The following is a 25,939-nucleotide window of genomic DNA, read 5'->3' on the forward strand; positions in this document are numbered from 1 at the left end:
GTACAATGCATCATCTGATCAATTTTAATAGAAAAAATTAAGGAGTCTTTCTAAACAAGCTGCTTAAAATCACTTTAAACACCTGAGAATTTTTCTGATTCCAAATACAAAAGGAAAAATGAGCAAAAGACATGCACTTACCTGCCATGGGTAAAAAAGAGGAGTCTGATCCAAAGGAACCCTCAGGGGAGCAACAATAACCAGCTCAAACAGAAGCCCCAGAAGAAGCGGGACCACCCCAGCCAGCAGCACTGCCACGATCACAGTCTTCATTATCTAGTGGGAGATCAAAGGCTATTGAGTTAGAGAGTCTCCCTAACTTCTAGCCAAACACCTTATCTCACGTGAAGTTTATTTTTCTTTGACCTGACGCCTAAAAGAACAAATACATACCTTAAACAACTCACCTTTTGCTACATGTTTAAATGAAATTTGAATGTATAACTACAAAAATTCAAGCTACTTAACAAAAGCATGAAATTTCTACTAAACATATTACTATATTGCTACAAAATTCAGTTCAGTTTAGTCGCTCAGTCGTGTCCGACTCTTTGCGACCCCATGAATCGCAGCACGCCAGGCCTCCCTGTCCATCACCAACTCCTGGAGTTCACTCAGACTCAAGTCCATCGAGTCAGTGATACAATCCAGCCATCTCATCCTCTGTCGTCCCCTTCTCCTCCAGCCCCCAATCCCTCCCAGCATCAATCTTTTCCAATGAGTCAACTCTTCGCATGAGGTGGCCAAAGTACTGGAGTTTCAGCTTTAGCATCATTCCTTCCAGAGAAATCCCAGGGCTGATCTCCTTCAGAATGGACTGGTTGGACCTCCTTGCAGTCCAAGGGACTCTCAAGAGTCTTCTCCAACTCCACAGTTCAAAAGCATCAATTCTTTGGCACTCAGCTTTCTTCACAATCCAACTCTCACATCCATACAAGACTACTGCAAAAACCATAGCCCTGACTAAACGGACCTTTGCTGACAAAGTAATGTCTCTGCTTTTGAATATGCTATCTAGGTTGGTCATAACTTACCTTCCAAGGAGTTAGCGTCTTTTAATTTCATGGCTGCAGTCACCATCTGCAGTGATTTTGGAGCCCAGAAAAATAAAGTCTGACACTATTTCCACTGTTTCCCCATCTATTTCCCATGAAGCAATGGGACCAGATGCCATGATCTTCGTTTTCTGAATGTTGAGCTTTAAGCCAACTTTTTCACTCTCCACTTTCACTTTCATCAAGAGGCTCTTTAGTTCCTCTTCACTTTCTGCCATAAGGGTGGTGTCATCTGCATATCTGAGGTTACTGATATTTCTCCCGGCAATCTTGATTCCAGCTTGTGCTTCTTCCAGCCCAGCGTTTCTCATGACATACTCTGCATAGAAGTTAAATAAGCAAGGTGACAATATACAGCCTTGATGTACTCCTTTTCCTATTTGGAACCAGTCTCTTGTTCCATGTCCAGTTCTAACTGTTGCTTCCTGACGTGCATATAGGTTTCTCAAGAGGCAGGTCAGGTGGTCTGGTATTCCCATCTCTTGAAGAATTTTCCACAGTTTATTGTGACCCACACAGTCAAAATCTTTGGCATAGCCAATAAAGCAGAAATAGATGTTTTTCTGGAACTCTCTTGCTTTTTTGATGATCCAGCGGATGTTGGCAATTTGATCTCTGGTTCCTCTGCCTTTTCTAAAACCAGCTTGAACATCTGGAAGTTCATGGTTCACGTATTGCTGAAGCCTGGCTTGGAGAATTTTGAGCATTACTTTACTAGCGTGTGAGATGAGTGCAATTGTGTGGTAGTTTGAGCATTCTTTGGCACTGCCTTTCTTTGGGATTGGAATGAAAACTGACCTTTTCCAGTCCTGTGGCCACAGCTGAGTTTTCCAAATTTGCTGGCATATTGAGTGCAGCACTTGCACAGCATCATCTTTTAGGATTTGAAATAGCTCAACTGGAATTCCATCACCTCCATTAGCTTTATCTTATTACATATATTAACCAAGTGGCTGTGCTACTTTTCTCAATCTAAGCCTCAGGAATAGGCTTCTGTTCGTCCAAGAAACTGACCAAGTCTCCACACCCCGTCTTGGAGTGTTACTGCCAGTGTTTGCCATCTCCCTGGTTGTCCCACCCATAGGCTGACCTGTGACCTCTGAGATGGACTAATACAGCTGAAGCATTCTGTATAAACCCAGTTAAGGTAATTAACCAAGCTGATCAAATTAGCTCCCCTGAGAACAGTACAGTCCCACAGAACTTACTGAGATGACAGAAATGACCTCTATCTGTGTTGTGCAAGATGGCAGTCGTTAGTCACATGGCTACTCTATTAGCACAGCTACAGAATTTGGACAAAGTGGCAAAATAAAAATAGGCACAAAAAGAAGGAAGAGATAACACGTAAGAGCCACTATGAAATCCTGACAAAGAAATCAGTTTTAAAGTGGCCTTGATGTCCCTTTTTCTTAAGGGAGCCTCAGTGAGGACAGTTGTTTCAACAGCGACAGACTAAAACGGTGTGCATTAAGACACAGTAATTATTTCTTTACATAGCAATATGATGTGGAAGAGTATCGAATGGAAACTGGAACTGGCTAGTTTCTCTATTTAAATAGAGTTAAGTGTCTCATTATCTACAGATGACATAGCAATCAAATCCGTCCATTCTTAATATACAATTAATCTCTTGTGGTTTTCTTTAAACATGAACATTAAATAGCTATTAAACTTCTAGTAAAATCAAAATAAAAATTCAGATACAAGACTACAGTTGATTATACAAATGAAAAAGCATAAAGCAGTGACCTAAACATATTTATCAATCATAATCAACATTATGATCAATCAATAAGTTGCCACCCTTAGACAATCATCTTACAGTGACATTTTCCCCCACTCCTGTGACAACTAAGTTCTTTTCTGAGAGTAATACTTCCCATTACCTACTATACTTTCACACTAGCCAGGACATTCTTGAATAACAACAGACTATAATTAAAAGAATCTTATTTATATAGAAAACACTGACTGAAACCTGAAGTCACGTTTAAAAGAATTTAATCAAATTTTAGAAAAAAATAACTTTCAAGGAAATTTCTACTTAAACAAATTGATTTTAAATTCTACAGACTATCTTATGTCTCAAGGGCATTACTGGATCATTTAATAGCATGACTTTCTTCTAACCCTCAGATATATCTGGACTGTATTTTTCAGAGTAAAACCTGAAAACTACTGCCTTAAAGGAATACTCCTTTTAATTCAAAAACTCAACTCTCTTGACACAATCAACACAGTGAAGAAACAAAGTGAAAAGATTTAAAGAAACCTCTGGAAAAACATTTACCACTGCTATCAGACAGGACCAGTTTTGACTAGAAAGGCCTACCATGAGGGACCACTCCTTAACCTTCTGGAAGATCACTCTGCGTCCCTGTGGCATCCACGCCACCAGTACCGTCACCGCCCGGATGGTGAGCCAGCAAACATAGAGACCACAGGCAGCTGTGTAGAGCTCATGGATTTTGGCAGTCCCGGTCCAAAATGACATTAACCAACGGCCAGCAAATACTGAAAATACAAAGGCTGATAAATGAGACATGCGATCGTGCAAAAACAACTCTAATCTTGATGTCAATGTTGTACTACTAGTATTTTCGATCATTTTAAGTGATTATTAAAAAGACAACATGTTTTGATGTATCAGTGTCTTCATTAAGAGCAAACAAAATAAAAACAAAATCCCCCAAACTCTAAAGAATGTCATAACTTAAGATACAACCAAGCCACAGCAAGTCACTGGGTACAAGCTTGCCTGTGACCTGCATGGTGACCTGCGAGGCCAACTGCTTATTCTATGGGGACCGAACGGACTTGCGGAGTGGGGCGTTCTTGCTGTCTGATCATCAAATGAAATGATTGTGCACGTAACAGGACACAAATGGAGAATATACTTTCTATTATTTGTGTTGTCAATATTTTTAATATTTAGTAACATTACAAAGGAGAAGGCAATGGCACCCCACTCCAGTACTCTTGCCTGGAAAATCCCAGTCCATGGGGTCACTAAGAGTCGGGCACAACTGAGCGACTTCACTTGCACTTTTCACTTTCATGCACTGGAGAAGGAAATGGCAACCCACTCCAGTGTTCTTGCCTGGAGAATCCCAGGGATGGGGGAGCCTGGTGGGCTGCCATCTATGGGGTCGCACAGAGTCAGACACGACTGAAGCGACTTAGCAGCAACTTAGCAGCAACATTACAAAGAATTTAGAGTAACTTACTTTCATTTAGCTCATTCATTAAGATAGAAAACTAAGCTTATTTTAATAAGTGGGCACAATAAAAAAAAGAATCTCACTAATTTTCTCAGGAAAAAAATAAAATGAAACTTAGGAAATACGTGAAAGTTGTCTAAGGGATGGCCTCAAACAAAGAGCTATTACAAATAAATTCCACAATGTACCCACAAAAATCTATCAGGCAAGATCATTTATATAATTTCTTCACATGGTTACTCCTTAATAAGGCTGGAGAGAAGACCAAGACCCCATTTCCAGTGTCCCCTTCTCCTTGACACAGTAGTTATCTGTTTTGTTTTGTTTAAACTTATGTGTTATTTTTGAATGTCTAAAAGGGTTGAACTTTTCCATACATTTTCTCAATAATCTAGCCAACAACCCTGCCAAGTAGTAACGACCCTCCATTCTGAAAACTGAGAAACCGAGGCCCCAACCAAGGGCACACAAGGGTGGTGGCTGAAGGTGAACTCACGTTTACATGACCAAGATCATGCTCTTGATCACTGATCCACATTGTCTCCAATCCCAATCAAACCACCTCAACAGTCAAGTTTATAGGCCATAATGCTAATAATATTACAGACTTCTTTGCAATATCACAAAACAGCTTGGGTATGAAGATAAGTAATTTTTAAAGACAAACACATGCAAATGTCACATGAAATAAACATATATGCTTGTTAAAGCTTTAAAAGTATCACTGATAATTCTGTAAAAATGTCAAGCATTCTATATGTATATGTATTTCTACTCCAGCAAGGAGATTAAACCAGTCAATCCTAGAGGAAATCAGTCCTGAATGTTCACTGGAAGGACTGATGCCAAAGGTCCAATACTTTGGCTACCTGATGTGAAAAACTGACTCACTGGAAAAGACCCTGATGCTGGGAAAGATTGAAGGCAGGAGCAGGGAAAGACAGAGGATGAGATGGTTGGATGGCATCACCGATTTGGCAGACATCAGTTTGAGCAAGTTCTGGGAGTTGGTGATGGACAGAGAAGCCTGGCGTGCTGCAGTTGATGGGGTCGCAAGGAGTTGGACATGACTGAGTGACTGAACTGAACTGATTTTTACTCCAAAGTTTTAGTTCTGTTTTGGTTGGCTGGTTTTAAAAAATTTAAAGCCCTCTTTTAATTCTGTACTTCACATACTTCTAAAGTGTTTTTGAGAGGTCAGATTAGTTTCTAGTTTGTAGTAACTTAACATTAGTTAAAATGTAGCTATAGGAAGGTAACCTATGGGAAAACAGCATCCTTACCACCTTAAATGTGTACTATGACAAGTATTTCTATAATTAAACACAGCTGCATTCCTTCCCCCAGATGCTGGGACTGGATTAACAGGGAAGTATTTATTTAACAATCTTTAACGAGATTAAAGTACTTGTATTGCCAAATTCAAGTAATAAAACTGGATTTCTTTCCTTTGTTAACTTTTTAATATTTCTGATAAAAACGAAAACGGAACATAAAACCCACAAAGCTGTCCAAAGTTCAAAAACTTAAGTTTTCTCAAAAATATGTTTATTTCACTGCACCTTCCCAGGTGGCACTAGTGGTAAAGAACCCACCTGCCAACGTAGAAGACATAAGAGACGTGGGTTTGATCCCTGGGTCAGGAAGATCCCCTGGAGGAGGGCATGGCAACCCACTCCAGTATTCTTGCCTGGAAAAATCCCTTGGACAGAGGAGCCTGGCAGGCTACAGTTCATAGGGTTGCAAAGAGTCAGACACACTCAAGTGACTTAGCAATGGTTAACTAGGCTTTGTCATTTTAACAGCTGAGATCTGAGTAGTGAACTCAGGAGCAAAGTTTTAACAGTCAAAAATCAGTGAAGAAACAGTTAAAAATAAAACAAAATTTTAAACAACTTTATTTTTACCAGTTTAAGGTAAATCACAACTCTTACACAAATCAGAAAATAATTTTTTTAAGAAACCTCACTTGAAATTAACTAGTTGCTCCTCCTCAGCCTTAGCCCACATGGGAAAAAAAATCAAGTATTTAAGGTGAATCTGATTTATAAAGTTATATTGAGTGCTATAATCAAGACACTAGCTCACTATACATTTGCATACTTGATTAAGACCTGAAAAGTCTTATCTTCCACTTAGTGATGATTTAAGTGACTAAACATCAGTATGATTTAGGATTTTCTTGCTGCTATGAAGCACTAACAAGGAGGCTGGGGGGCAATGAGCTGCTTCTGATACTTTGTGACTTTCAACTCTGTCCCCATGTACCCCACATTCAATAAAAATGAAGGGAAAAGTGCTTCAAGTTTATATTTGATGAAAAGATCACATCTCAGCAAAATATACCCTGTTAAAACGTAGCATCTTTTCATGATGTCATTAGCAGAGAGCTAGGATAAGCTCATACCTGGTAGAGTAAGGCAGATGAGGCTGGCAATCAGTAAGGTTATACACATGAAGACAATCAACAAAAATATCTGCAAGGCAAAACACAGCAGTGCATAAACAGTAGTCACATGTGCTCAATGTATTTTAGGACACCACTCAAAGAATCAACACAATTCTCTCAGTAAAAACAAACTGTCTATACTGGTATTTCCAGGACTCCTTCCATTTTACATAAAAAGGAAATTTTCATTTTAGATAATATTAACTATAACTCTGGCTAAAAGGAAATTGCTTCCACTTTCATATAATCAGATACATCAGCAAATAACAAGCAAACATATTTTAAATCAGAGAGCACAAAGATAAAACACGATCAACTTACATTTTCCCTCACTATTAATTAAAACTAAAAATAGTCACTTATTTTTATCAAATTCTCAAAAACAACTTTTCATGAAAAGAAAGCTTACTGTCTAACAATGCCATCCAATCAGAACACTCTGATGATGGAGATGTCTACACCTGCACTGCTGGACACAGGAGCTACGGGTACATGAGGCCACCCAGCACTTCACCGGGGATCAGTGCGAATGAATGCCGGAATTTAAAATTCTAGGTACTTAGAGTATGTCTACAAGAATTTTATTTTTTACTTTTTCAGCTTAATTGATATAAATGACAAATTAAACTATATTAATAATATATTTAAAGTGTTCAATGTGATCTCACACACATATATGCTGTGAAGGAATACCCACCATTCAAGATAATTTACCACATGTCTACAAGTGGTATTTATTTTTAATTAAGTTTAAAAGTAAACAATCATCCTAGCTATAGCTGGTGGCTCCTATATGGAAAAGTGTAGACAGAAAGGAAACACGCTGAGGCAAGAAGGAAGTGGCCATCCTGGACAGAAAGATAAAGAGTGCTTCCTGCCGGGACCCAACCAGGCCCTGAGGGCAAGGCTCCGGCAGGGAGACGGCAAGCACCGGCGATAACACTGCACGACCAGGCATGGAGACTCGGTCAGCTTCCACTGCCTGCCTGACAGACCCCGTGGTAGTCCTCTCTCTAATCTGGACCACAAAGTACCATCTGGTTAGGAAAGGATCTTTTGTCAACTGAAGAGCCTCGTTTCTCACAGCTCCTCCATCTCTGGCAGTTCGCCTACACCTCCTGCCTCAACTCCATCCGTTCACTTCCCTGCAGGTCCATACATCTTAACGTGCCTCCTATCCTGACAACGGGCCTGGAATGCCTTTTCCCACCTGCTTTTTTAAATCTGCTTGATCTCCTAACTTTAAAGATTTAAAAGTATCGACTCCTCCATGAAGCTTCTTGAACAACTTCCAAAAAAGTGTTTTGTGGAACAAGAAGTGGGCAATCATGTAACATGCTACTAATATAGCAAGTGAGGTGAGGACTAAGACCTGACCATTGAATTTAACACCCTGAAGGTCCCTGGAGACCCCTGAAGGATTAGTTTTGGTAGCATCTGGAGGAAGGTCTTGGTGACCTTGGCAGGCACTTCCTTAACCAATCTGGTCTTCAGTTTTATCAGATATAAATAAAAGATTACTACTCATTCCTTGGAGCACTGGGATTAATACTGCAAGGATTAAAGAGAGAAAAACTCTAAAATGCAGATTCCAGTTCCTGACGGATATGAATCAAGAATGTTAATTTCTTATTTGATCTAGGGTCTTCTTGTTCCTTACAAATGGCAGGGGCCAATGGCACATGGAAGCCCAACTCCATGGCCCACGTCTAATTTGATAAACTTACCTGACATTTACATACATAACGTGTTGTAGAATGAGAGGAGTGAAAGGTAGGTTCTCCTCAGAAGACTGTAAGATGTGTTTATACCAAGGACTCTATACTAACAGCACCAATAACAGCAGCAAAAGCTCTCAACAGAAATCTGAAAGATCTTCTGTTAAGTCTGTACAGTACCTACCCTGAGTGGAAAATTTAAAGGCCGGCGGTAAGGCTGAAAGCCAACAGGCCCGCCCTGCTGGAGTATGGCTTGGTGGGCTGCGTGCAGGCCTTCCCCTACCACGGGAATAGCGTTGTTATTTCGAGCATGCTGGTTATTGTTAACCTGTTGGTTTGCACTGTTCTCATTTTCTTCCTGGTCTCCCAACAAGTAGGAATGAAGATCCCTGTGTAAAAATTGCATCAGTGAAAATTCTCACTCAGAATAAAACAGCAGATATGACACTGTCTTTAATAACAATTATTATAATTATTGGTGACCCTTAATAATTATTACTTAGGGAAGAAAAGGTCTAAGTAGAATCTATGCAGAGCATTACCATTACCTTAATCTGCTCTAAATGTTGCTGCCTGCTTTAAATGAAACCCTTCCAAATGTAAAGTTAATTAACATACAGAATACCCCATAAATTCGATCTATTTTATGTTTTCTTCAGCCAACATCTGAGAAAAATCAGTAACTGGAAAAAAAAAAGTGTACAATATACAAGATACTCAAAGTGTACAATATACAAGATACCCTATGTGAAGAATTTTAGGGAAAAAAGTATCAATTTCTCTTTTCACTATAGATAACTACCGTGTCTGCTATGACATGCAGCTCAACTAAAACCTCCAAGCCACAAATGAGATGGGGAGGGAGGAGGCATGGCAGGCACTGAGCCGTCAGAGAAGGACACATGTTCAAGTGGAACCCAATGCACACGGGCATCCCCTGGAGGTACTGTGGGTCTAGCTCGGGACACCACAACAGAGCCAACACTGCAGTAAAGGGGTCAAGACTTGTGGTTTCTGAGTGTATATAAAACTTATGTTTACACTTGACTATAATCCAGTAAGTGTGCATGGCAGGTGATTTTTAACACTGACCCACCTTGGAAGCCTCCCAAAACATGTATACATTCTCCTTAAAAGGATAGCAATGATGAGAAAAGTTTTAATAAGTATTATATACACTTGCAGATATCATCAAAATGTCTCTTATTAAAACTAACTCTTCCTGAGTGGGGCATGCTTTTTCAAAACGGTTATTAAACGATAACAAATGATATGCCTACGAGGTACCTGCCGTACTTACAGCAAGTATCCAGCAGTGACAGTCCAGGCTCGCACCAGTCCCTTCAGCCACTGCCGCGTGTGTCCCTGTTCGAGTAACGCTGGTAAGACAACCTGAAGCAGAAGCAGCTCAAGGGACAGTTCACTCACTGGAGCATCACTAAGACAATTACAAAAAGCCATAATTCACAATGTGGATTCAATTTTCCATTGTCACCCCCACCCTGTACCATATTAAACATTTAATGGAATGATGGTAAAACTCCTTGAAGAGTCACATGAACTTACTGCCTTTATCACCTCACATCCACTCTCAGTTGAAGACAACAAGGCATCTCCCTCAAACATCACCAAAACTGTTCCTGATAAAGACTGCCATGACCGTCGTGTTGTTAGAATGACGAGCAGGTCCTGGTCCTCAACTCACGTGCAATATTAGTAGTGTATTACACCACTGGCCACTCTGCGCTCCTCAGAACATTTTCTCCATGGACACCTCGCCAAGGCGTGTTGGTTCCTCCTCATTTCCCTGACTTGGACACAATGAAAGGCTCCCCTGATCTCTCTATTCTCATCTGCATGTGCTCTTTGGATGCACGCAACCTCCTGTGGCTTAAGACAGCAAGTTTCTGTAAACTTCTATGTACTATCAGACATCTGCCCTAATCCTTAACTTACATACCCAAAGAGCCAACCCAATGTTTCACAGAACACCCAAGACACCTTAAATTGATCGTGTTCAGTATCAAATTCCCACTCCTCCTTAAACCCTGCTCCTCCACAATCTCCCTCTTCTTAGTAAATGGCAACTCCACCCTTCAGGTGCTCAGGACAGAAATTTAGATCCTTCGCTGCCTAAGTTCTTCACCCTTCATTCAAACACCCAGAGAATCCTACAGACTGTACCCTAATCGTACCCTAAATCGAACCACCTCTCCTGACTCCACAGCCACTTCCTCCATCTCAGCTACCCTCACCTCTCACCAGGATGTGCCACTACCCTCCTGGCTGGCTTCCTGCTTCTGCCGTGGCCATCCCAACCCTGGCTCTTCTCATCACAGTACCCAGACTGATCCCCGGGAAACCTATGTCAGATCACTCCTCTCTCTGCTCAACCTCTCCAAAACCCCCACCCCTCAAATCACTCGAAGCCGAAGTGCTTACCGTGGCTTACAAGGCTCTGTAGGACCCAGCTTCCCACGACCTCTCTGACCCACAGCCAACTACTTTTCTCCTTCTTTCACTGCAGCCAAACTGGCCTCCGGCTGCTCCTCAACCCAAACTCAATGACGCAGCACATGCCTGCCCAGCTGCAAAGGGCCCTTTGCCTTCAGAGATTCATGTGGCTCACTCCCTTGTCACCTCCTCAGGGCCTCCTCAACTGTCACCTCAGGGCCTCACTAGTCACTTCTTTGTTCATTTTTTCCCACAGCACTTATGATTCTCTGACATATCACATATTTTACCTATTTTATTGGCTGTCTCCCCCACTGAAAAACAAGTCCAGAAGGACACAGATTTTTCTTGATTCTGACTTGTTCACTGTTACATCCCTTGTACACAGAGAAGCACCTAGTATATGATGGGCCTTCAATCTTGCTGAATGTAAGAATGCACTAAACACTGCTACAAAATCTCCATTAAACTTCAAGGTATAATCGAGTACCAAAATGGGACTATTTCAACAATACATAAAACCAACTGTGCTTCCTGGTTCTCCCTACAACCACTGAAACATACAAGGACGGGGAGGTAACTTACTCTAGATAGCAAAAAACTCAAGAGAATAAAACCTCAATTTGGATTCTGAGGAGAAACAGCAAAAGCTTGCAGAAGGTCACTACAAACAGAGAGGGAAAGACCAGGAACAGCTAGGCCTTTATGGGCAGACTCAATGGAGGCTGCGTGGGGCTGTGGAGTAGAATTCCAGTCAGACGATACTGGACAAGATGCTCAAAAGGCAGTGTGAGATTATGCCAAGCCTTGTATGTCATTCTAAACTACCCAGATATTACTATGCATATTATGGAGGAAGAGGCAGATTTGTTACAGATGGATTATAAATGGAGAAAAAGAAAAAGGCCTAAAATACTAAGTGGTATATCATATTGATTTATATAAGAGATCATAAAGAATTAGAACTGACAAGATTTAAAGACAATTACAAGTAAATCTGAGGAAGAAATTCAATTTGCCTGGCATATTTAGATGATTGAAGAGAAGATACAAATCACTGAAGAAGGAAATGTAGGAGACTAGGTTTCCAGGTTACTTTAGTCTTTAAATCAAAATAATATTTTTCCATTTATAAGCCCTAGATCCTATCTTCATCTGTAATTACATGTTTAACTATGGCTACCTTATCTATGATGTAATACTTTTCATATAAAGATGACATTACTAAGTATCTCTCATTAGGAATGCTAACATTTTGATGCTAAACAAAGGCACACTGTATTTGCAGAAAAAAGTCTTTCTTTGGAAAATATAACTGCTAATGTTCATATGGAAAAATTTAGTTATCAGATGACTGTTAACATCTGTGAGAAATGAAATGTTTTATTAAATGTATGTACTCTGAGTATCAAATCCCTAACAGACTTTTAATTAGTAAAGCTTCCAAATGTCAAAAACTTACCTATAGAGCATGACGTTGTATGGAAGAAAATGAGGCAGCAGACTCTTGATTATCCGTATAGGCAGCCACAGCATTAGGAGTACGATGGAGCCGAAGACAATCTGCAACAGGAGAAAGGGCAGGCCGGGCACCACCGTCACCATCCGTGAGAGATGGCAGACTCCTGTTTAGGTAGACGTATGCCCAGGGCACTGAGTGTTCTCACTCAACACACTACACCTGGGTCACTCTGTGTGAAGACGCGTTCCTAGGACAGCTGCTCCTCTCTCTCTAGGACACAAGGGCTCAGACAGGAGCCACAAAGGATAACCATGGCATGGTATATGAAAAGAGAGCTAGAAATTCACAATGAAGGATCAGAACTGTCTCATAATAAATCACCAGTGACAATAAGAGAGAACCCATACTAATGGCACAAGTTTCCAAAGGGCACACAATATTGCTTTTAGAATTTTATCTTGGAAAAACTTAAGATTTAACTAGGCAATTTCTTTTTCCACCCAGGGAAGAAATTTTGAGATGGTTCTATTAAGAGTTTAATGTGCTGTGCTCAGTCACTTAGCTGTGTCTGACTCTCTGCAAACCCATGGACTACACAGCCAGCCAGGCTCCTCTGTCTATGGAATTTTCCAGTCAAGAATACTGCAGTGAATTGTCATGCCCTCCTCCAGATCTTCCTGACCCAGGGATTGAACCCACATCTCTGGCATCTCCTGCATCGGCAGGTGGATACCTTACCACAGCACCACTTGGGAAGTCCCAAGAGTTTAATTTAGAAGCTATTAACAAGTCTCTATTGCTTAAATGCAAATTAAATATAATTCTGAAACCCATAATTTGGCAATTAATTATACTTCTAAAGAACTAAAAGGCATTTTTGTTTACTAACATTTTATTTTATCAAAGTAACCAACAAAATAAGTATTTGATAACCAACTTCCACAGGCGTAGATAAACCTAAATTATTCAATCCACTCTACCAGTCCTTCTGACCAAAAAACAAAAAAACTCAAGGGTAGCCCATTTTACTTCAAAATCAATAAAAAAAAAAATACACTTACCACTGACAAAATAAATCTTCGAAGATGCCTATAAATAGGCAAGTGAATCATTTCTTGTACTGGATTAAAATCTGGATCATTCAAATTCCTTAGAAACCATAAAACACCAGGTCGAAGTACCTGAAAATTTTATTTCAAATGCTATAAATATCCATCAATGTCTTCCGCTTCTGCATATGAGCTAAAACATTAACAGAGAAGCTTTTAAAATTATTTTAGCATCTTAAAAAATTGGCCCTAGAAAATTCATGTTACTCTACTTGGAAAAGAAGTTCCTATATCAGAATTAAAACTATCCTGTGCCTGATGTTCTCTGATGCTTTTAACCATTCAATGGAAAAAATTTACTAAGTATAATTTGTCAAGAAATCTAGACCTCCAAGATGAACAATAAGTATTTTTATAAAAATTAGTATTTTTAGAAAAATTATAACTATATTCTATAATCTGGGAAGAATTTGGTTATAATTTATAATTATCCTAAACAAAAGATGTGATTTCAGTCTTACACTTTCCAAGAAGACTTACCTTAATTAAGAAACCCCTTCGCTTCTCAGTATCTTAAGTGACTACCTATTACATCTTTTTCGCTGGCTCAAGAGAAAGCATCAACTCTAGAGGTTGTAGGTGATGGGGCAATGGATGAGCCTGAGGGTTAGTTCTGGGTGGCCCAAACTCACTGAGCTGCCCTGTGTAAAGTCTCTCATCTGCCCAAATTCTATTTTTCCATCTTCCAAACAAAGCAGTTATTACACATGACCTTTAAGTTTCCATCTAACTCCAAAATACTAGGATTCTGTATCAACAAAAAACTACCACATTGATAAAATGAAAAAATTCAGTATAAAATATTTTATCAATGAACAATGTAATTTAGAGGTCACATAAAATTACAATTTGAAAAATACACTTAGTTTTAATCACTAGTTTCAAAACAAGAATACAGGCTTTATTTGCAAACAGAATTTACTGAACTTATACTCTTATGTTTCAGGAGAATATTTTGGACCCCACCTCATCCCTAGCTCCTCAAATCTCTCAGAAGAGCAGAGTAATCATGAACAGCTTTAAACCTTTGTGTGTTAGTATTCCATTCACACTGGACTAGTCGCCAGCCTGCTCCTTCAGCCCCACTTCTCCACACTGCTCTCATAGAGTAAGCGGATTTGTTCCATGGCTGTATTCCTTCCCAGAATGTAACACTGAGTAGACACTGTCCTTGTTTCTCACGATTACCCCAGCATACAGCACAGAGGGTGGCACAGAGTAAGTGTACAGTACTATTTGGGGAAAGAATTCAGAGCAAAAAGTACATTTATTACAACTACTCAAGTCTCACACTTCCTTTTGCACCAGATGACTAAGCATGAGATGCATCCTAGTCAAATACTCACACTGTTTTACTGTCTTCACATCAGTAAGGACCGTATTCTGAAAACAGGATTAGTAAAAGTTCCCATCTGGCGACTGAACCAGAATCATAAAGGAGGCCCTCTATAACACTATACTTAAGAAGTATTAACGGCTTCAAGATCATTGTATATATCTGATCCTGTGAAACCATACCCTTTGGGAATTTCTAGCATGTCCTTGAATGAAATCCAAAACAGGCTCATATCACATAAAAAGTCCAAGAACACATATTTGAGGATGGTTAAAATACATACCAAGTAAAACATGTGCTTTTATTTAACTTTTCCCCTCACTCTACTCATATTTCAAACTGATGGAAATAATAAAACTTGCCAGTTTTTGAGACCAATTACTAAAAAATGGTTTAAAGCAATTGAGCCAAACTAGTCTATAGCTATTCCCTCTCAGAACAAAGAAAAAGAGAAAAAGACTTAGCTAGGAAATCATCATAGCCTTTAAGGCATGCCATGTGGTTAAAGCAGAAGTCCTTTCCATGAATGTGCAATGTTGGCACTTCCCGTGGAGCTTACCTCTCTCAGTAACAGAATGAAGGAGGCAAAGTAGAACACATACACCATTCCCACCAGCCAGTGCAGGAACATGGTAGTGCCTGGGGCCGACTGAAAGCTCAGCTCCCGATCTTTCAGAGTAGCGTCAAACATTTCCTAAATCAAGACAGAACAGGTGAGAGAGATCTGTACCACTTACCTCTGTTGAATTAACATCTTCACATTCTAGGAAGTGAATGAATCACCATACATGTAAGTTCTGATGTTTCTAGGATTACTGTTCCCTTAAAGGCATTTATTTCATAGTATCACAGAAATACAAACAATATTAGGGTTGGATGCTATTTCAAAGACATACATGACATTTTGAAAATTTTAAAAGAGGCAATATTGACAGACCAATTTGTGAATAAGAACTTTACCAATACTGCCATTGTGAAAGAAACATTTATGTTACCATAATACCTTCTTTTCTTGGTTACAGATCTAAATTAATGGTGGGTTTTAATACTATGGTATGAGAGAAAATGTCACCTCAGAAAAGGCAGCTTTTCTATATTTAAATATTTTTTGAGAAGAAACTGATTATCACTGACAGCCATTAAAGATTTTAATCAAGACTGAGCATCTTAGTTAAAACAAATGGTTAGGGTTGAATTTACTACTATAAAGGTAGTCTTCTTATAAGACTGCTTTTTTTTTTTTTTTCCCCTTTTTTCTTTCTCTGAGGAGTTTCCCAACCAGGGGCTGAACCTGGACCATAAGCAGTAAAAGTGCTGAGTCCTAACCAGCAGACCACCAGGGAACTCCTTTGATTTACTCTTTTTACGTTTATAACATCTTGGCATCTTTATAAAAGTGAGAAGAGTTAAGAAAGTTCTTCACTAATTATTAGAAAGGTTCCAGTCAAAACACTCGAACATCAAAAATGTGTACAAAACCTCACAAAAATCAGGTACTCAGGAAAAATTAGCAACATTGAGAATCTACGATGATACATTCTCAAAAAAAAATAAATTATCATCAAATATTGGCTTTCCAGTAAAAGGAACCCATTCTAAAGACTTTTTAAAAAGCTTTTAAATTATTCGATTGTATTAGATAATGAAAAATAAACTCACCAAGGAACAGATATCCAGCCACCAGCCACAAATGAGAGGGAAAACTCCAATTTCTACCACCACTAACAAAGAGACCTTAAGTAAAAATAAAGGTCATCAATATCACCTAAATGGGGAGAAAGCATTTCCAGTCTCAATTTATAAAAAGGAATTAATTACCTTCACAACAATATAGCAGACTCCCAGCAAGCGACGAGACCTATGAAATTTAACAAGAGTTGCCAACCCCTACAGCATGTCGTCAAGGAAAAACTGAACATTTAAGAAAAGATACAGATAAACAGCAAGGTCCTACTGTAGAGCACAGAGAAACATTTAATATCCTATGATAAATCATAATGGAAAAGAATTATTTTCAAAAATAATGCATATATACGTATAACTGAATCACTTTGCTGTAAAACACATGTAAATCAACTATACTCCAACCAAAAAAAAAAATTTTTATTTAAAAATGATAAAGACACAATGAAACAGGTAACTAGGCAACACTCAGCACTATCTGACAGACAGAATTAATTTATCTCATATTTTTTCTGCTCTCATCCTCACTACAAATACCCACAATTTCTACTAAAAAGGACTAGTGGAGAAAAATAGTTTTCATTAATAAGAACAACTCTTGGATTAATAATAATAACATCACTGAACACCAACCTGGTTCATTAAAGGATACATGACAAATTATCAATGTTATTGCTAAAAGTATATACCCAACTATGGTTGTGATTAGGCCTTCAAAATGAGATGCTTGGACCTAGACAAAAGAAAATAAATAAAATATTAATTTTACTACATGGCCTATATCCGTTAAAAAATGTTTATTAAACAATCCAAGTTCACTATATAATTCCCTATAACTAGCAAACGTCCATAAAATCCCCTCTGGATGACAACTCAGCAAACCGGATTCTTCCACTGACTGAGATTTACTACAAAAAGATGAGGAGAAATTAAAGAGTAACACTTTGCTCAAGCAGACAAAATCAGAGTACAGTGAATTAAATTTTACAAAAATAAGAAGAAGCTGTAACAGTCTGCACTCTAGTCCACGCTGAAGTGGACCTGCTAAAGGCTGAGTGCTGAAAGCAGCAGCACACGGCCTGGGCTATTCACCGGCCATGTGCAACCAAGCCACTTTCTCTCCTACCGCCACGGTTCCAGGTTTCTTTGCTCTCTAAATCTGTTTCATTCTCAGCTTACAAAGAGCAAGAGCTTGGATCCTGACAAACACTGCTCACCTTTTGGTTCCTGAGTTTCACACAGCAAGTGCTATTAAAATATATCAAAGTATTTATCTGACTTTTCAAGTTCTCGCATTCATCTAGTGAGAATCTGGAGAGGTGTATTTAAATACCAAAACATGTCTCTTTGCCATTTCGGAAACTTCAGAATGTGATCTCTCAGGATTCACACACACAAATGGACCAGAATGTTCCAACTATGCTAGCTGTCCTTAAAGAACTAACTCTTTCTGGGGACCCCCCTGCCGAAAATAGTAGTTGTGCATCCCAATATTTATCTACCTCTGGAAAATAACCACAAATGTCAAAATTAGAGCAAACTATTTAGAAGATAATACAGTTCGTCATTCTGACACATATCAACATTTTAAAAAACTGATTAATATCTCGTTACCTTTCTAAATTCACTATGAGGCAACTCAGGAAAAGGGAGAGAGCAGAGCTCACAAGCCAGTGGTCAGGTGAAAGGTCAGTCTGTAAGAAAGCTTCCCCACGGTGTGTCTCCCACCTGCCCCACAGGGAGGAAGACTATGCCTCACGAGGTTCAGAGAACACCTTCCACACCTCCCAGCATTTCTATGTCTTGAGCCGCTTTTGGCTCAAGATGTGAACAAGGTGGTGCTGGATAACTACTCCTTCATGTAAGGCAGACAGGAATGAAGTAACTCTTTACAATATTATTACTTACTCAACAGACATTAAATTTGGGGTTTAATTACTGAAATTAAGTTTGTAAAAGTATCATACTCACGTGTTCTTCAAATCCCAAACCAACAAGGGAAAAGTGACCGATGTGGTAAGGGCAAAATGCTAAAAGGGGGGAAAAACTCAATGAAAACTTCAAAATCAAAACAATGAACACTCCTAGTACCAACCCCACTAAAAGGAACAAAGGCTTCTTAGAGAAATGAAAGATCCCAGAACCAAAAATGTACTGCCTGTGGTATTCTCTAGAACCAGAGAACAAAAAAGTTATCAAGCTCTAATAAGCTCATGTTGAAAGGACACAAGATCCATTGTGAAAAGGGTCTCACAGGCCAAAGAGAAGAAGCTATGAGCGTCAAAAAGAACCCTAAAACTAAAGAAAATACAGAATATATACAAATGCATGAGTTCATAATATTCAAAAAAGGGAGTGCCAAAAACCACAAGAGGAAAAAAAGCAACATAACACAAAACATTTTTATCAGCAAGGAAAGCAGTTTGTGCTAATAATTAAAGGGAAAGAACTGCACATCCGACCTGGTGCTTCAGATTAACTAAATGGTTCCAACTGGTAAGAACAAGCTTTTCTTCATAGGAAAACCAGCCAATGAATGTTTAAAATTTGAAAATTACCATTTTGCAATGCCTAATAAAAATCAATTAATCCAGGCAAATATCAATGGCTAATAAAATTACTAGGTAAAAAGTTGATGGAACACTAGATATTTGCATGATACTAAAATACCACCTACCACAGATTACTCTCTGGTGGTTAAAGGGAAACATGAAACCTAATAATAATGGCTTCAAGATACCATGACCTGAACCAAAGACAAAGGTGGAGAACCGAACATCAGGTACCTCCTGACATGTATTATCAGGCAACGTATGACTAGTGAAGGTTTTGTCCTACAAGTATTGACCCTGAATGAAATCGGGTCTTAGATCTAACTTCCAGTTTAGAGGAAATACAGAGACAAAGGAGCAAGGTAGCAGACGTCATCAAGAAGCAATTAGAAAGGGGCAGATGGTGAGGCACTAAGAGGATTCTAAGGTCAGTCTGCAGCCTGCAGTCTCTCTCTGGGAGACCCGAAACACGGTCTAACCAATGACCCAAGTCTATCAGACTCCACCTTGAAGAACTGCTGGAGGAACCTTAGTTACTTGACTCAGTTTCACTATCTTCCCCCAAAGCAGAAAAACCTGTGAGCTACCTCTGAATTCTGCCTTTCTTTCTCTCATGACTCCCAACTGGAGGAACTCTCAGTGCTGTCACACAAACCTCACAGGTACAGCTGTGAAGTGTTTGGAAGTCATGGCATTACTGGAATCTGGTTCTGAGGGGAGTGACACTCGGGCTAAGTTCACTGTCTTTCCTCAAACCCATATCTCGCTCTGTGACAGCTCCCAAGCCAAGGTCTCTGGTAAGGTCTTGGTCAGGACTTTTTATCAGATTAAAAACAAGACCTTCTGCCACAGGAAAGAACACAGAGATAACCAGCACAAAATTAATTTCAAAAGTGGGACACTGTGTATTCTCAAGTCAGTCTGAAACCAGCTGCTACAAGAAGAGACACAGAAATGCCCAACAGAAGTAGAGCTGGCAGTAACAGCAGTCAGTGCTGCTCAGGAAAGAAAATATCTGTATACCTAGGGCCTTCTTATGCCAGATGACTATCTAAAACTCCTTTCATATACTCCATATAAATTCCATTCAAATATTCCATTCTTATATTTCATATAAGGTTAAAACAAAACAAAACCTGTAACAAGGTCCAAGAAAACTAAACTTCTATCATAATATCATAAATAAAAGCAAAACACCACTTACCAAAAACGAGAATGAACAATGTGTTTAAAGACACCACCCAAAAGACATGTTCCTAAAGAAAAAAAAGATTAATAAAACATATTCATCTCCTATTGGATTTACATTTAATTCACTTACTTAAGAAGATTGAAATTTTTACTATAATCTTGAGATTTCATTCAGAAATTATATGCAACTTTTCATTTTTCATTAGATAGCTCATGTGTGTGTGCTAAGTTGCTCAGTTCTGCCCAACTCTTTGCGACCCTATGGACTATAGCCCGCCAGGCTCCTCTGTCCATGGATTTTCCAGGCAAGAAAACTGGAGTGGCTTGCCATGCACTCCTCCAGGGGATCTTCCCGACATGGGGCTCGAACATGCAACTCTTACATATCATGCATTATCAGGTGGGTTCTTTACCCCTAGCACCAGCTGGAAATCCCCAGGTAGCTCCTAAAACTAAACCTAAAGAACTCGAAGTTCTTAATGTCACATATTAAAAAAATCAAATTAATCCATAAACACTTCCTCTTCAGAAATTAATAATATACCATGAACTGTATAGATTCTCATAAACACCAGATTTCACTTGTATCACAACACTAAAATATCCAAATAAAGAAAAATTTGAAAACCACGTTATTTCTGAACATATTAATGTAAACTGCACAGCACTTCTTTCAGTGTTCAGTGTGTTTTTATGCCTTCTTTAAGGTCTCTCATCTATGAGAAACTAAACGCAATAAAGGACAAAAGGTGGCTCAGTGAAAAAGACTCCGCCTGCCAATGCAGGAGACATGGGTTCGATTCGTGAGTCAGGAAGATTCCCTGGAAAAGGAAATGGCAACCCACTCTAGCATTCTTGCCTGGAAAATCCCATGGACAGAGGAGCCTGGCGGGCTACAGCACATTGGGTCACAAAAGAGTCAAACACGACTGAGCGACTAAACAATAGCAAGCTTCTATACTGACTGTATAGAATCATAATCCCTTATGATTATACAGTGGAAGTGAGAAATAGATTTAAGGGCCTAGATCTGATAGATAGAGTGCCTGGTGAACTATGGACAGATGTTCATGACACTGTACAGGAGACAGGGATCAAGACCATCCCCATGGAAAAGAAATGCAAAAAAGCAAAATGGCTGTCTGGGGAGGCCTTACAAATAGCTGTGAAAAGACGAGAAGCAAAAAGCAAAGAAGAAAAGGAAAGATATAAACATCTGAATGCAGAGTTGCAAAGAATAGCAAGGAGAGATAAGAAAGCCTTCCTCAGTGATCACTGCAAAGAAACAGAGGAAAACAATATAATGGGAAAGACTAGGGATCTCTTCAAGAAAATCAGAGATACCAAGGGAATATTTCATGCAAAGATGGGCTCAATAAAGGACAGAAGTGGTATAGCTCTGACAGAAGCAGAAGATATTAAGAAAAGGTAGCAAGAATACACAGAAGAACTGTACAAAAAAGACCTTCACGACCCAGTTAATCATGATGGTATGATCACTCACCTAAACCAGACATCCTGGAATGTGAAGTCAAGTGGGCTTTAGGAAGCATCACTACAAACAAAGCTAGTGGAGGTGATGGAATCACAGTTGAGCTATTTCAAATCCTAAAAGATGATGCTGTGAAAGTGCTGCACTCAACGTGTCAGCAAATTTGGAAAACTCAGCAGTGGCTACAGGACTGGAAAAGGTCAGTTTTCATTCCAGTCCCAAAGAAAGGCAATGCCAAAGAATGCTCAAACTACTGCACAATTGCACTCATTTCACACGCTAGTAAAGTAATGCTCAAAATTCTCCAAGCCAGGCTTCAGCAATACATGAACCATGAACTTCCGGATGTTCAAGCTGGTTTTAGAAAAGGCAGAGGAACCAGAGATCAAATTGCCAACATCCGCTGGATCATCAAAAAAGCAAGAGAGTTCCAAAAAACATCTATTTCTGCTTTATTGACTATGCCAAAGCCTTTGACTGTGTGGATCACAATAAACTGGAAAATTCTTCAAGAGATGGGAATACAAGACCACCTGACCTGCCTCTTGAGAAACCTGTATACAGGTCAGGAAGCAACAGAACCGGATATGGAACAAGAGACTGGTTCCAAATAGGAAAAGGAGTACGTCAACGCTGTATATTGTCACCCTACTTATTTAACTTATATGCAGAGTATGTCATGAGAAACGCTGGGCTGGATGAAGAACAAGCTGGAATCAAGATTGCCACGACAAATATCAATAACCTCAGATATGCAGATGACACCACCCTTATGGCAGTAAGTAAAGAAGAACTAAAAGAGCCTGTTGATGAAAGTGAAAGTGGAGAGTGAAAAAGTTGGCTTAAAGCTCAACATTCAAAAAACTAAGATCATGGCATCTGGTCCCATCACTTCACAGCAAACAGATGGGGAAACAATGGAAACAGTGGCTGACTTTATTTTGGGGGGCTCCAAAATCACTGCAGATGGTGACTGCAGCCATGAAATTAAAAGACGCTTACTCCTTGGAAGGAAAGTTATGATCAACCTAGACAGCATATTAAAAAGCAGAGACATTACTTTGCCAACAAAGGTCCGTCTAGTCAAGGCTATGGTTTTTCCAATAGTCATGTATGGACGTGAGAGTTGGACTATAAAGAAAGCTGAGCGCCTAAGAATTGATGCTTTTGAACTGTGGTGTTGGAGAAGACTCTTGAGAGTCCCTTGGACTGCAAAGAGATCCAACCAGTCCATCCTAAAGGAGATCAGTCCTGGGTGTTCACTGGAAGGACTGATGTTGAAGCTGAAACTCCAATACTTTGGCCACCTGATGCAAAGAGCTGACTCATTGGAAAAGACCCTGATGCTGGGAAAGATTGAGGGCAGGAGGAGAAGGGGATGACAGAGGATGAGATGGTTGGATGGCATCACCGACTCAATGGACATTAGTTTGAGTAGGCTCCTGGAGCTGGTGATGGACAGGGAGTCCTGGTGTGCTGCAGTTCATGAGGTCGCAAAGAGACTGACACGACTGAGCGACTGAACTGAACTGATACTGACTGTGATCTAACCTTGAATAGGAGCTCACGAATATAACCTTCTTACTAATCTGAGAATTATTATCAGATAGAGTTCCTCAAATCCTCAAGCTATGAGCTCAATTCCTATTCTGGCTCCATCCAGAGGCAGTTTGAGGAGGGCCAATACTGTGAATGGCAGAGGGAAATTATTTGGGTCCATGACATTGCTGGGCCCCTGGATCAAGCACACCTGAAGCCCATCCTTCCTCTGGACTTCCTCTCATGTTAACAGTTTCAGTCAGTTGGAGTTTGGCTACCTGCAGCCAAAATCATCTTGATAACCAAAGCTATTCAAAAATCCCAAAGGGCGAGTTCTGTGACTTTATATCACAGAACCTGGAAAAAACATCATTTCACCTTAAAGAACAAGTTCTTCGAAGAACTGCTCTTGACCTTAAACTAATACTCTTTATCGTTAAGGTAAACACAGGTGAGGCTCTGCAAACAGGGCTTTCTCTGTGAACATCTCAAAGCTGCTGTTTTCACCAATTCAGGCATTAAAACACAGCAAGCTGGGACTTTAAAAGAAGGCCAAGTTTTCTGAATTACCATCAACTTTGTATTTCATTTTCTTTTCTAAAATTCAAATATTTTTAATAATTTCCTTTTAAAATAGCATTATGTTTATGCTTTGCCAATATTTTCAATACACAAAAAAGACTTTCTTCAATACACCAAGTAATCAAAAATCAAATGGCATTTTGACCTTAGTATAAAAAGCAACCATATACTGTAATACTGTAAATTTGAGATCACTGAATCACTAGGACAAATAAAGTTACAATTCTATTATTAAAAAAGATTAGCTTTACTTACTAGAAAAACTAGTGATCCATCGAGTCCTAGCATCTAAAATAAATAATAAGCATTAAATCAAGATTCAACAGGATTTTTATCTATTTATGAAAATAAATTTTATTAAAAATAAATTTTATTTATGAAAAAAGCTCATTTTCCTTTCAATATCTTTAAACATAATATTTACCCACTACTTTCCAAAAGAGCCTATCATTTTCAGAGACTGAAAAACATATCGTAGGAGTTTTATATTTTGTATATCCTTTTAATCCAAATTATATAAAGTTAAAAAAAATTCCATCTTGGATTTTTATTCTTACATTAGATATGGAGCCAGTCAAGATTTCAAGATACACTATACTGTTTTGTTAACTGAAATATCAGAATAATACTTATATTTAAATTGTTACTTCATTTTAAAAAGTACACAATTTCAAGTTATAAATTTCATAAGTGAAACAAGGTTTGTACCAAAAGATAGAAAAGGCATTAACAGATCTTTATCATAGTATTTGTAGTATTTTCATCACAATGTATCACTTAATTTCCTCTAGAAACTGAAGTTCTGGTAATTATTTTCATCAAATATAACTGCAAAATCAGTGTATCCATCTAAATACGGCCAACGTTAAGACATACATTAGAATTAAAACACTAGGACACTTAATAGATAGAACTCTTACTCGTTCCCACGTAAGCTCTTCTGCAGCTCGGTCCCATTCTAAAGCATTCCAGTTCATGTCATCTGGAAATATAATTTAAATATTACTTCTGGAATGTGAGTTTAATAAATAATAAGACATTTTCTTTTAAGTTGTGTTTAACAGTGTTTTATAACTGTTGTTAAACACAACAGTTAAAATAGGCTAAACCAAAGTTAAAATTTTTCCATACTGAGTATTTGCTAGTTAGGCAATTTTTTAAAAACATAAACAAACACAATGCACAAAATAAATTAGATGATTCCAGACTGTGACATAAGCGCTAAAAAGGACATAAATAGGATTATGTGAAATAGAGGAATTCAGCAGCTCTGCATCAAGAATGAACCTGGTGGATTTGAGAAAAGTGAAGAACCCAGGCAACTAGAACTCTCTGGGTGAGGAAGAGGGTGGTAGAGGATGTTTACGAAAGACAGACAGGGATCGTATCATACTGATACAAAAGGAAAGTGAAGCCTGGATTTTATTTTGTTCTTTAGTGTAATGGGGAAATCACTGACAGATTTTAAGGGCAAGAGATCAGTATAAACACTGTGTGGAACAGGAAGGGAAGAAGGTCCAGGCAGGACCCACTGCATGAAACAGACGGAAACCAGGGTTGTCACTGGGGCACTGCAGCTGTACTCTCAGAGCCTCTGAACATACACCCACCTCTCCCTTCAAAGGCCCCTTGCTCCCACTATACACCTGGCTTCCTCTCATCCTTCAAGCCACAGCTCAGGTTATCACTTACTCTGAGCTACCCAGGGAATTATTTCAAACAGGTCTCTCCTCAGGAGCACCCCCAGAGTAAGCTGCACACTTATCACACTGTGTAATAACAGACTCGCTCACTTGGGTATTTCTGCTTCATAACTAGACCAGAAATTCCAGGAAGGCAAGGACGTAGTGTCTGCATGCCTGTGCAGAGGAAACACTCAGCAATGGTAAGTGGACCCAGAGACAGTGCAGCACTTGACAGGAAACCTCTGGGGCCAGAGAAAGAAAAGAACATGGTGACCTACTGGCAGCTGACTGGTGGGCTGGTCTCAGACATTCTTTTACATTCTAGAGTTTTTACATACTGCCAGAAAATGAGTGTCTCTGGGTGATGTCTGGCCTGCGGAATACACTTCAAGAATTCTTTAATAAGAG

At 39.1% G+C, this 25,939-nt stretch overlaps 1 protein-coding gene across 1 annotated transcript in view; it reads right to left on the reverse strand.

Moving 5' to 3' along the window:
* Positions 1-25,939, reverse strand: part of MARCH6 (membrane associated ring-CH-type finger 6) — an 80,516-nt gene that overhangs the window by 14,414 nt on the left and 40,163 nt on the right. The window contains exons 8-22 of the mRNA XM_027520398.1: positions 24,767-24,828; positions 24,102-24,134; positions 20,247-20,298; positions 18,462-18,520; positions 17,143-17,223; positions 16,626-16,694; positions 16,467-16,541; positions 15,367-15,501; positions 13,424-13,543; positions 12,363-12,463; positions 9,747-9,884; positions 8,631-8,835; positions 6,687-6,756; positions 3,391-3,572; positions 142-276 (exon numbers count right to left, since the gene is read on the reverse strand). Of these exons, the coding sequence (XP_027376199.1) occupies positions 142-276; positions 3,391-3,572; positions 6,687-6,756; positions 8,631-8,835; positions 9,747-9,884; positions 12,363-12,463; positions 13,424-13,543; positions 15,367-15,501; positions 16,467-16,541; positions 16,626-16,694; positions 17,143-17,223; positions 18,462-18,520; positions 20,247-20,298; positions 24,102-24,134; positions 24,767-24,828 (1,517 nt within the window). The remainder of the gene's footprint in view (positions 1-141; positions 277-3,390; positions 3,573-6,686; positions 6,757-8,630; positions 8,836-9,746; positions 9,885-12,362; positions 12,464-13,423; positions 13,544-15,366; positions 15,502-16,466; positions 16,542-16,625; positions 16,695-17,142; positions 17,224-18,461; positions 18,521-20,246; positions 20,299-24,101; positions 24,135-24,766; positions 24,829-25,939) is intronic.

The sequence above is a fragment of the Bos indicus x Bos taurus genome, chromosome 20 (genome assembly GCF_003369695.1).
Source record: "Bos indicus x Bos taurus breed Angus x Brahman F1 hybrid chromosome 20, Bos_hybrid_MaternalHap_v2.0, whole genome shotgun sequence".
Classification (NCBI taxonomy): Eukaryota; Metazoa; Chordata; class Mammalia; order Artiodactyla; family Bovidae; genus Bos; species Bos indicus x Bos taurus.